The 12,780-nt window shown below is 37.5% G+C and overlaps 1 protein-coding gene across 8 annotated transcripts in view; it reads left to right on the top strand.

The window, feature by feature from the left end:
• KLF12 (KLF transcription factor 12) overlaps nt 1–12,780 on the top strand; it is a 515,262-nt gene that overhangs the window by 155,428 nt on the left and 347,054 nt on the right. For all 8 annotated transcript variants that reach the window (XM_069602330.1, XM_069602332.1, XM_069602333.1 and 5 more), the window contains one exon: nt 10,812–10,875. In XM_069602330.1, the coding sequence (XP_069458431.1) occupies nt 10,843–10,875 (33 nt within the window). In that variant the 5' untranslated portion in view covers nt 10,812–10,842. The remainder of the gene's footprint in view (nt 1–10,811; nt 10,876–12,780) is intronic.

Raw genomic sequence — 12,780 nt, 5'->3', positions numbered from 1 at the left:
AAAATATATGATAAATGAAGTAGTATTTTGACATCCTTTTGGAAATAAAATTAGAGAATTCAAGAATTACCCTTGTAAAATCTGATGGTTTTTTGATAGTGTAGTTGAATTAAAGTATAAAAATAGATTTTCCATACATTTTGGGGAAATACTTGTGAGCACTTTGTTGTTTACTCCCAATAAACATAAACTTCATGAACATAAAACATAAGATCTAAGACACTAGAAATTCTGCTCTCAGGATTGGTTTGGTTATTCTTTTGAAATGGTCCTTCTCTCCACTGTAGAGGCTTCTCTACTGTGTCAGAGCTCCTTGTTGGGTGACATGGCCTAGCTGGTATAGGTATGTCAGCTAGGATGCTCAGTCATATGTATGCATGTGTAAATCATATGTGTCTGTACATACATGTGTATGTTCTCAGAGTCAGGTTCAAATGTCCTCATTCCTCGTATAGCTCTTTAGCTTCAAGACTTCGCTTCGTTTCACCTTGCTGTGGGTTCCCTCAGTTTCCTGCTATGCTTTATTTTCACTAGAGCTCCTATGATGATATTAGGATTTCAACTTGATACATGATCAGCAGATATGGACTTTAATCATACTTACTTTCAATTCAAAATGGATGTATTCATACTGGATCATTGGAATAGCTATGCCTTGTACATGAATTTATTAACTAATAATAATGCCTTTGTTGTTGTTCAGTCACCAAGTTGTGTCCAACCCTTAGTTCATGTTAAACATATGGTGAACATCCACTAGATGGTATCCATAATTGTTATTATTATTTTACTTGTTTATATTCTCCCTTTTGTTGTCCATGAGCCTGTTTAAATCAGGTATTGTGATATGTGATTTGTAAGGTCCTCAATTTTTGGCATATATGAATATAAATTAATAACAGAATATAGGTACCATGTAATAAATGTCAATAGACCCTCAATTAAGACCTGCTAGCTATTGCTTGTGTTATATTTGAGTTGACTTTTATTTCCAATTTCAGTATTTTTTAGTTTTTCAAGTGGTGGTTTTGATCCTTCTAGAGAGGAATCCACCTAATATATCACTTGTTATTCTCAATAAATAGTATTTTGATTTTTGGTATTAATTATGAGAGAAGCAGAGAGAAGCATACAGATGTAATACATTTGACAGTCTACTAATTTGCTCATCATTGAGAAATACTTATTGATTATATATTTGCTATGACAGCAGCTATCTGTTATGAACCAGATTATGAACTTCATGGGGCAGTGATTATGATGTCTGAATGTACACACTAGATTAATGAGTTTAGCTTGTCAAAACTATTGTTCAGTAAGACAAGATATTCATTACAGATATCACATTAATTCTCTTGTGTCTGTATCAATATGTCACAAATGTCAGTAAAACAGATCTGTTTACTTCTTTGATCTATCTTTCAATTGTATTGTACAATCTGCCTCTGTTAAAACTTCTTTGGGTTCAGATGTGTGAAAAGACTGAACATGAAAGTGTCCTAAAAATACCTCAGGTTGGATATTTTTAAATTCTTGTTAAATATTTGGAAATTGCAAATTTCATTTAAATGTCAGCGTAATTAAGTGTGTGCCATTTGTTTTCCTACTCAGGATTTACAGTTTGATGGAATGTTTTCCTCACTATTTAATAAATATTTGTTTTATTTCACATTAGTTAATTTAACACTGGGTAAGAGCAACGTATTTTAATCAGCTATTGTTGTGATGGACTAGAAAACAAATTCACTCCCTAAGCAAACAGTTTATTATGCATTGAATGGGGTTTATCTTTCTTAGCATTGGGAAACTAAACATAGAATGCAATAATTAATAGGAAAGCCAAGTCTGTTGACTGCATACTGAATGAGGCAACTTATTTTTCTTGACTATGTCATTGCTCTTTAGTGTATAAAATTTGTAATTACCCTATAATACATACGCCCAGCTATGTTCAGACAACACCCATTGAAGTAAAGTAGTGTGAAAATTTCTAGACTTTGTGAATTATGCATGTATAAATAGTACCAAATGTGTGTTTATCATGATTTTATTTTTCATTTATTTTCAACCCTTGATGTTTGCTTTTCTCTATGTAAATCACATAACCACATTTATATTTATAAAAAGTGCTGGGAAGTGAAGTGGAGATTAATAAGTAGCTGGGACCCTGTTGTTCTCTCCTACCAGCCTCTTAAGATCCCCAAAAGTTTTTCACATCTTAATGATAATGGTTTAAAACACACCCTGATACAGTTAAGGGAAGACTGTTCGTGCCCCTCCTCCCCCCACCCTGCTTCCCATGTGAGAATGGAAACTCCTGTGTGGCCAAGTTGCTTTTGGCGGAATGTAGTGTTACATGCAGTAGCTTTCCATGCAACTACAAATTGCACACGCTCATATTTATTTATGCTGCAATCTAAATCACATAAATTAGACATATGAAGACAAGATTTAATCATCTTGTCATTCCTTTGCAATACAAATCAGATTTTTGACTACGCAGTCCCAGTAAAATGGCAATTACACTTGAATATGAGCATAGCATACAGTACTTTTCAAACCATTATACTGAGCACAATATATGTACAAGAAAGGCTTAATTCATTTGCTGTGGTTACTTTCTTTTAAAGGTTTATTTGTTCTCTGTCTGTCTAGAATGATTGGATGTAATGCAAGCCGAAAACAGATGGAAAGCGTCATTTCTATGTCAGTGTGCTTTATCTCTGCCTTCTCCCTCAGAAAATGGGCTGTTTATGCAGTGAACTCTGTGCTTAAATGATTGCGCAAAGCTTCAGGGTATACCATACTCCATGTGGGACCTTCCTTAGTTCTGAGAAAGTTTGCTTTTTCTGTATTGTCTGTTTTTCTTCCTGGTAGGCTACAGTCCATGGGGTCGCAAAGAGTCGGACACAACTGAGTGACTTTCCTTCCTTTCCTTTCCTTTCCTGGGTGGAAACATAATTTCAGAGAAACATAGAGCTGGAAATGGGAAAGAATTTTATAATGGAGAAGTTTCAAACGAGTTATATGTAACTAACAAGTCCAAGGAGGGTATTGTGAGGTATGAGTTATTGATGGCCTTACAACAGTGAACTCTCTTAATGGGTTTTTTATAGACACTATACCGTGATGCCCTAGAGGGGCTTCCCTGTTGGCTTAGATGGTAAAGAATCTGCCTGCAATCCAGGAGGCCTGGGTTCAATCCCTAGGTCAGGAAGATCCCCGGGAGAAGGGAATGGCTATTCCAGTATTCCTCCCTGGAGAATTCCATGGACAGAGAAACCTGACGGGCTATAGTCCATGGGGTTGCAAAGAGCCAGACACAGCTGAGCAGCTTACACTTTCACTGGGACGCCCTAGAGTGGCGCTCCTGTTGTCTGTGTTCTCAGGACTTTTCCTGTAAGAAACATACAGTCATGGTTGAAGGTGGTATGGAGTAAGTGTAACTTGGGCTAGAGTAAGTCGTTGCTTTTTCCTAGTTCTGGGGAAGTTTAAGTGGAAGTAAGATATTGGCCACTTGATTATAAGCATAGGGAGTATGGATGGGACTGACATTTGTCGAATAACTGGTATGTGCCACGTAGTGAAGTGCGGTCAGTATATTGTCTACATTCTCATTTCCGGCGCCCCTTGCCCAAAGGTTTTATTTTACCAGCTTAATAAATTACGAAAAGGGAGTACATGAAAGTGAAGCAGCCTGCCCCAAGTCACATGACCTCCAAGTGTTCCTTCTTTCTGGCATTTGTGCCTGCATCTTTTCCATGACCATCAGCATAGCCTTTCTTACAAGAGTAGACATGCTGTACATTCGTGTGAGATCCCAGAATTCTGGGCATAGAAGAATCCCTGAAATTTCTGTTGTCATCCTCTGTATTACCCAGTGGGCAAAGAATAGAGGGTGGAACATTGTCCCTTGGTTTTTTCCTGGAGAAAGGACGATAATGCTAGAACATAGGTATGTAACTATAGAATGTATCTAGGAAGTAATCTCCATTGAAGCTGTGTGTACTTTTCTTTTTTAATTCATCAGATCTTTGATATGATAATCTGGTATTAATAAATTGAATAGAAATTGGGTTATTTTTTATAAGGCATTGCTTTCTCTATGGGCTCTGCCTAACCCTTGTTGAAGTGACTTCAATTAAAAGTTTGAAAATTTCTCAGTGGGATACAAAGAATTGTCACTGTTTAATCTTTATTCATAAATCATGAAAATTATGCATATCTCATATGTAGATGTTAGATTATGGAATCGCATATACTCAGAATGGACAATAAGCAACTTCCCTTTTCTGTTTATTGTGAGAGGCATCTTTAAAATAAGATATTCATATAGATGTGATTTCCTGACTGCCTATGGCCTATGTTTAAAAATATCTGAACCTCAGTTTGCTTCTCTACAGAGAGTGATGTGTATGCCATGGAAATCTGTGTGTCTTTTCTCAGCAGTAAGATGTCTCATGCCATACAGGTTCAGAGAAGATACTGTAGGTGTCACCTGTCACCTAGCAACAAGCTTACTGCTTTGTGTCTTTAGTGTCTTTTCATTTTAAGTCAAAATAGCTCTGAAAATGTAGCACTTAGATTTGCATTTATCTCCAGAAATATTTAGATTAACCTTCAAATATTTTTAGTTCCCAAGATAACTCACTACGACAGATGAAACAGAAATAACTTTAAATGAAAAAAGGCAATTTATAGATCAGAAACCTTGATACAGAGTAAGGCCAACCTGGATCCTCTTATATAGTATCTCAGGCTGAAATGCACAGGCCTGCCTATGGGTTCGCTAATCAGCTCTAAAAGTTATAGTAACTGAATTGAATGGTATATACATCTTTATAGCTTGACTTTTTTTGTATCACTGCTTGAAAACACAAGATCACAGCTAATGAAGTAGTGATTTTGTAAAACTGAATCTGGAATTCCAAATGGGATTATTATTCCAGCACCAGGATTCAATTATTTGAAACAGAGCAAACTAAATTCCCTTTGGGCAAAGAGGAGTATACCCTGACTAGTCAGATGTCTGTAAATATTTATAAAATACGTTTTTCTGTCTCTCCTTAAAGATACATAAAGGGATTCTCAGAGGGATTAGCAACAAGTGTACTTGTGGATCCTGAAGTATTAAGAATGTATTAACAGTAGCCTTTAAATATTGAGAACATAATCATTTAAGTTGTGATGAAGAGCTAGCAGCCTGTTACCGGAGGGTAATATGATGCCTGTACTCTGAGGTAATCATTCTGAAGTAACTCCTTATTCATTAAGAAGGAGAGCATCCACTTTCGTTCTGGCCAAGGTCATCTTTGTTATCTAGGATGCGTGTGTTTGTGCTTAGTTGCTTAGTCATGTCTGACTCTTTGTGACCCCATGAACTGTAGTGCACCAGGCTCCTCTTCCCATGGAATTTTCCAAGCAAGAATCCTCGAGTGGGTTGCCATTCCCTACCCCAGAGTATCTTGCAGACCCAGAGATCGAACCCGCGTCTCATGCATTGGCAGGCGGGTTCTTTACCACTGAGCTGATATTCTCTCTGAATTTTTATTAAAGCTGGCTGGCCATGTGTGTAAACCTTAGGGAAGAAACCAAGAGTTAGAAAGTGAAGAATGTGGACAGTCATTCTTTATTGCTTATAGCTACTGAAGAAAAACATGTATAAATAGAATTTCACTAAAAGAAGTAATCTTCACTGAAAGAAAAATAAACCAGTATTTACGAGTGGTTCCAGGAAGCAACATTTTTGTTTAAAAGTAAATCTAAAATTCTTTCTAAAATATGTTATGCCTTTTGTTACTTCTTGTGTTTTTCATATTGGAATAAGATGACTGCCCTTGGTTTTGCCTCACCTGACGATTGAGAATCGCTTTTGGAGCCAGGAAAATGAAGGCCAAAAGCAAGCATGATGAGTTTCTTGATGAGGACAGTGGACGTTAAAACTTCCAGACTTAGGAAAGATTTACTGGATAATTTCACAAACCTGTTCGGCAGAGTTTAGTCATCTTTTAATTAGAAAATTGATGAGATAATAACTGTTATTGGAAATACTCCAGTTTTCTATTTTATATCATGGTTTGGGTTTTGATGGGGATTTGGGGAACAATCCAAAGGTCCCTTGGCAGGAATAAAATTGGAGCTCCATCTATTATATCTGGTGGTCTTAATTTGGGGTAATTCTGTTGTTTTCCTGTTTAATATTTGGGCCATTGATGAAGGAGTGATAATTCTTACGAGTACTTACATATATAACAGTGCAGACTGTTGTTTTACAGAAATTACTTCAGTTAGGGTGTATAGGATAGATAGGTGCATCAAGTGTTATCTTTGCTTCTGTGGAGAATGAAGTTGAGCCTCAAGGTTGATTGAGTTGTTCACGGTCACATGCTAACAGCTGATAGAGGAGAAACTAGGGGCAGTTTTCTCAAGCTTAAACTGTGTCTTTGTTTTCTGTCATCTGTGCTACTTAAAGTATGGGATGGGCATCTCAGAGCAAAGGACGGTCCTGAGTGCTCGTGGAAGAGCTTGAATTGAATGGAAAACAGAAGTTAGCATTGTACCACACTGTCCCCATGGTATACTCTTGTTCTTGTTGAGGCTCTGAGTTGTGTCTGTTTGTGACCTCATGAACTGAAACACGCCAGGCTTCCCTGTCCCTCACTGTCTCCTGGAGTTTGCTCAAACTCATGTTCATTGAGTCGATGATGCCATCCAGCCATCTCATCCTCTGTCTCCTCCTCCTCCTCTTGCCCTCAATCTTTCCCCACATCAGGGTCTTTTCCAGTGAGTCAGCTCTTCACATCAGGTGGCCAAAATATGTACTGACGTCTACTTTTAAATTGTAGGTGGTTACAATGATAAGCTGCAAAGAGCCATGCCACAATATTTGAGTCTAATTCAGGGGTTTTATAAGGACCCTACCATTATCTGACTTGTTACTTTGCATATAAAATTAACCTCTGATCATTGTTGTCAAATGGAACTTAAAATTGTTGATGTGCTCCACTTGCAGAACTGGTTTCAGAACAAATACTATCATTAGGATACTTAGTAAATCCCCGAATGCTGTAAAAATGTATAATATTATGTATAACTCACAAAATTCAATGTTTATTGTAGTCTGTAGCTTAATTGCATATAAAAGTACAAATTATGTAGTTAAGGCCTTAGTTCCTTGGTTAGACTTCCCCAACGGCTCAGCAGTAAAGAATCTGCCTGCGATACAGGAGACATAGTAGATATAGCTTCCATCCTTGGATTGGGAAAATCCCATGGAGAAGGAAATGGCAACCCACTCCAGTTATTATTACCTGGAAAATCCCATGGACAGAGGAGGCCAGCAGTCCGTGGGGTCGCAAAGAGTCGGACATGACTGAGCACGCATGCATGCAAATTCCTTGGTTAAGAAATATCCACACACTTCATATAAAAGGGAGTTTCCTTTTCTTTCCTCATCCTTAGCTTCTCTTACTCATTTGACAAACCTTTATTAATCCCCTAAAGTTTGCAGGGCAATGGGCTGTGTCCTGGGAAGTAGATGGTACTAGAACTACGTTAGCACGTGTAGATTCTGCTGGTGGGACTATAAATTGGTGTGAAAGTGATGTATCTCGGTCGTGTCCGACTCTTTGCGACCCCATGGACTGTAGCCTACCAGGCTCCTCTGTCCATGGGATTTTCCAGGCAAGGGTACTGGAGTGGGTTGCCATTTCCTTCTCCAGGGGATCTTCCCAACCCAGGGATCGAACCCGGGCCTCCCGCATTGCAGGCAGACACTTTACCATCTGAGCCACCAGGGAAGCTAGCATGTATATAAAAAGCAAGTTGAGTAATATATTTTGAAAGGCTGAAAAAAGCTTATATTACTCTGATCCAGGAATGATACTTCTGTAACTGTATTCTAAGACAGTAATTAAAGGTGCACACCAGGCCAGCTGAGTACAGTGGTGTAGGATATGGATTCCTGGCTGAGGGGTGAGTGGTAGACATCTACATTAGGCTTCCCTGGCCAGGCCCCACCTCCTGATGAGTGTCTGTGTCTTCCCAGAGATGGCATCCTTTCTAGTTTCCCAAATGCATCCTTCAGGCTAGCAGAGGTCCTGATGTACATGATTTACACAGAAGGATGTGTATTATCAGTAATGGTAAAAAATTGTAAACTACTAGACAAAAATGAGGGAGTAAATAATCCTGTATCTTTATAATGGAGTACTATGAATTTGGAGGTAAGCATTAATGAGTTGAATGTCATGTCAAAATGTTCTTAAAGTGTGAAAAAAAATTATAGAACCAGAATGTAAGCTTGCAGTGAGTTTTGAAGTACCTGATACATTCTGCTGAGAAGTTGCAGTTGATGGATTGAAACACATTTTGAAGACTAGAAAGGACAAGATGTATTTGATAGAAACATGGTGTTCTAGATAACTTCTAGAGCAAGGGATATCTTTCAAGGGATAGCCTATTATGATTTCATGATATAAAACAGAATTATCCTCTGAATTTGAAGAGAATATTTCTGTTTGTCATTTTCATATTAAAATACTGCATTTATGTTCTGTTGCTTCTTAGTGGCACTTCTAGTAGTGGTGAAAACTGTACAGTATGTTAGGGGATGTGTTTTTGAGTCAGAAGAGGCATATCTTTATAATATAGAGGGAGAGATGAAAGGCGACAGGGAAGGAGGAAGAAAGAGTCATTGCTTGATCAATTGATTGATTTAAAACTGGAATGAAATTAAAGGCCACTTCATCTTACAGACCAAGCCCATGAAACGTGTACATTCTGGTATATTTCTTTTAAGGCTTTATGACTTTCCACACATTTTCTGCTCAGATGTGTGGAAACACATGCAGAGGAAACATGGCTGGATACTGCCTGTGTAGGCATTGGCACAGAATGGGAACTGCTTAAGAACTCTTAGGCGTGTCCCCTCTTGAGTGTAATTCCAAGTGAAAAAAAAAAAAAAAAAGAACTGTGCCTAATAAGCTGGCTTAACTGAATGCCAAAAAAAATTTTGCCTCGTGAAATGGAAATTCTGAAGCAAGTTACATAATACTGAGAGAGAATAAATAGGAGGACTTTTAAGATGTATCCATATGGGGCAAATGGTCTATTGTAATCGGAACTCTCCAGTCCAGCAATATTTAATTCTGTTTTCTGAGATCCACATGGTCTTGGGAATTTGGAAGCTTTTAGAGACAACATAAATATTTACTTTATGTTTGTTTAATTTTTAAATAGTGACGTATTTTAACTCAGATCAATTTTTAAAAAGTTACTTGGGTATTGGCCAAGATGGAGTCACCGAAAAGTATTCCCATTAATTATTCTGCACATTTGTATCAGCTATAAAGAGGTGAAAGGAGACAATTTCCTCTGGAAAACAAATGTTTCTTTAACAATCTCTTAGTTGCTAAGAATAATGGAGCCAACTATTTCAGCTAAAACATTTGTGACTTCTCTTTCAGATATTAAATTTGCTTTTAAACCAGTTTCTGCCATTTACCCCCACCCTTCTCTCCCCGTTTCATCCCTCTTTTTCTTCTCTCTCTGCCTTGTCTTTATACAGATTTCCGTATCTTGGGCCCAGGGTCTGTCAGTAGTGTCATAGCTGGAATTCTGCCTCTGTTTCTTCAGTTCTCCGTTTTCCCCTTTACATGGCTGCTAAAGAGGAGGCAAAACCCAAAACCGTTCTTCAGCTATCACTTTTATTATGTCACTCCACTAATCAAGAGCTTACAAAAATTGCAGACTCAAGATTTTCTTTTCTTTCCTCCAGTGGCTGAATGTTATCAGCATGTGCAACTTTTTATCATTTTAAAATTGAAGTATAGTTGAAGTGCAAAATTACGCAGGTTACCGGTGTACCGTATAGTGAGTCACAAGTTTTAAAGGTTACACTCCACTTATAGTTATATAGTTATAACGCTTTGTCTATATTCCCTGTGTCATACAACATATCCTTGTAGTTTGTTTTCTAATAATAGTTTATACTTCTTAATCCCGTACCGCTTCCCTCTCCATACTGATAACCACTAGTTTGTTCTCTTTATCTGTGAGTCTGCTTCTTTTTTATCTGCCGTAGGTTGTTGTATTATTTAGATTCCACATGTAAGGGATATCACCCAGGCCTTCTCTGTCTGATGTATTTCACTTAGCATAATACCCTCCAGTTCGTCCATGTTGTTACAAATGGCAAAATTCCATTCTTTATGGCTCAGTTGTTTCTCAGTGTATGTGGATGCCGCATCTTCTTTATCCATTCATCTGTTGATGGTCATTCAGATTGCTTCCTTATCTTTGCGTTTATTTGCATTATTATAAATAATGCTGCCATGAACTTTGGGGTTCATGTATCTTTTTGAGTTAGTGTTTTTTGTTTGTTTTTGGATATATCCTGGAGTGCATTTACTGGGTCATAGGGTAGATCTAATTTTAGTTTTCTGAGGAGCCTTCATACTATTTTCTCCAGTGTCTGTACCAATGTATGTTCCCCCCAACAGTATACAAAGGTTCCCTTTGCTCCTCACCCTTGCAACATTTGTTATTTGTGTTCTTTTTGATGATAGTCATGCTAACAGGTATGAGGTGATATTTTATTGTGGTTTTTAATTTATATGTCCCTGGTGGTTAGCACCTTTTCATGAGCCTGTTTTTATCTGCATATCCTCTTTGGAAAATGTCTACTCAGATCTGCTCATTTTTAATTGGATTACTTGTGTTGTTGATGTTGAGTTGTATGAACTATTTATATATTTTAGATATTAATCCCTTAGCAGTTCTCCTTAATTTTTTGTGTGCTTTTCTTTCAGGATCAATGTGACTCTAGAAACAAATGGATGAATGAATATCCATATGAAGAGGAAAACAATAAAGGTTGGTTCGTCAAATTGTATAATTGCAGTGGCAGTCCTATCTTGAACCTTAATTTGGGGCAATTATTTTTATTAGTGCACTTCTTTGACTCTGAGGCAAAGGTCAGTGCTTAGACACATTCATCTATCTATAAAGTATAATTTTTTTTAAAACCCCTAAGTATAAAAAAGTTATAAAGAAGCTAGATGTTTTTGTGCAAATCTAGCTATCATCAGTTTCCAGAACCAAAACTGTTTTAAGAATCAACTTTAAAATGATAATTAGAAAATTGAAACTGATCACTGGGGGACCAAAAAAAAAAAAAAAAAAACAAGCCAGATTTTCCTACCACAAGTGCGATATTCATCTCAGCTCTGTATAGCATATGATGGCTGTCAAATGCTGTCCTCTTTGCACCTGCAATCTTGGCTTTCTTCAAGGATAGGATAGGATGACTATGAGAGGCTTATACCTTTGGCTGTTTCATAGGAAAGTTCAGGTATAAATTGGAGGATAAAAAAAATCCCATGGATTTCAACAGTTATCATGTGCTAGCTTCACTTTGTGGTATTTATTTAAACTTACCTTATACTGCATACTGGTCGTAATACAAAAATTACACATTAATACTAAGAAAATGACACTATGTTAAACCTTTTCTATTTCATAAAGTCTGGTACAGAGGCATGTGACTCATATCCCTATATGGCTGGACAGCACGTACAATTTCTTACTTTCCTTCTTCCATTGCTCCTGCTACTTTCACATAAATGTACATTATGTCTTTCTGCCAGCTCACCTTCATGTGTGTGCATGCTAAGTTGCTTCAGTTGTGTCCGACTCTGTGACCCCATGGACTCTAGCCCACCATACTGCTCTGTTCATGGGCTTCTCCAGGCAAGAATACTGGAGTGAGTTGCCATTCCCTTCTCCAGGGGATCTTCCCAACCCAGGGATCAAACTCAAATCTCTTATGTCTTCTGCATTGGCAGGCGGGTTCTTTATCACTAGCATCACTTGGGAAGATGGTGCTACTTACAAATGATTTTCCAGATTATATCTTTCACTTGAAATTGTCTTCTTCCAACTCAGCATCCATTCATGATAAGAAATAAGAAATGTTAACAAATTAGGCCTAGAAGGAACATATCTCAATAAAAATGTAACAGGCCCACAGCTAACATCATACTCAGTGTTGAAAGTTCGAAAGCTTTTCCTCTAAGATCACAAATAAGTCAAGAGTGCCCACTCTTACCACTTATATTCAGTATAGTACTAGAAGTCCTAGCTAAAGCAATCATGTAAGATAAAGACATAAGTTACCCCAGTTGGAAAGGAAGATGTAAAATTGTCTTTATTTGCAGATGCCTAGATTTTATATAGAGAAAATTTTAAAGACTCAATCAAAAGACTGGTAGATGATTAGTGAATTCAGTAAAGTTGCAAGATACAATATCAACATATACAAAATTCAGTAGCATTTCTATAAGCAACAAAATTTCTGAAAAATAGATTCCACTTACAGTAGCATCAAGGGCTTCCCTGGTGGCTCAGATGGTAAAGCGTCTGCCTGCAATGCAGGAGACCTGGGTTTGGTTACTGGGTCGGGAAGATCCCCTGGAGAAGGAAATGGAAACCCACTCCAGTATTTTTGCCTGGAAAATTTCATCGACAGAAGAGCCTGGTGGGCTACAGTCCATGGGGTCGCAAAGAGTCAGACGTGACTGAATGACTTCACTTTTACTTTCTTTTCACAGTAACATCAAACACAATAAAATACTTAGGTATAAATTTAACTTAGGATGTGAAAGATCTCTATGCTGTAAACCACATGTCATGGATCAAAGAAATTGAAGAAGACAAATAAATGGAGAAGTACCTCATTATTTATGGACTGGAAGAATTAATACTGTTAAAATGTTAATA

The sequence above is a fragment of the Ovis canadensis genome, chromosome 10 (assembly GCF_042477335.2).
Source record: "Ovis canadensis isolate MfBH-ARS-UI-01 breed Bighorn chromosome 10, ARS-UI_OviCan_v2, whole genome shotgun sequence".
Lineage (NCBI taxonomy): Eukaryota > Metazoa > Chordata > Mammalia > Artiodactyla > Bovidae > Ovis > Ovis canadensis.
Note: the sequence above shows the minus strand (reverse complement) of the source record. Positions and strands in the feature narration are given on the sequence as shown.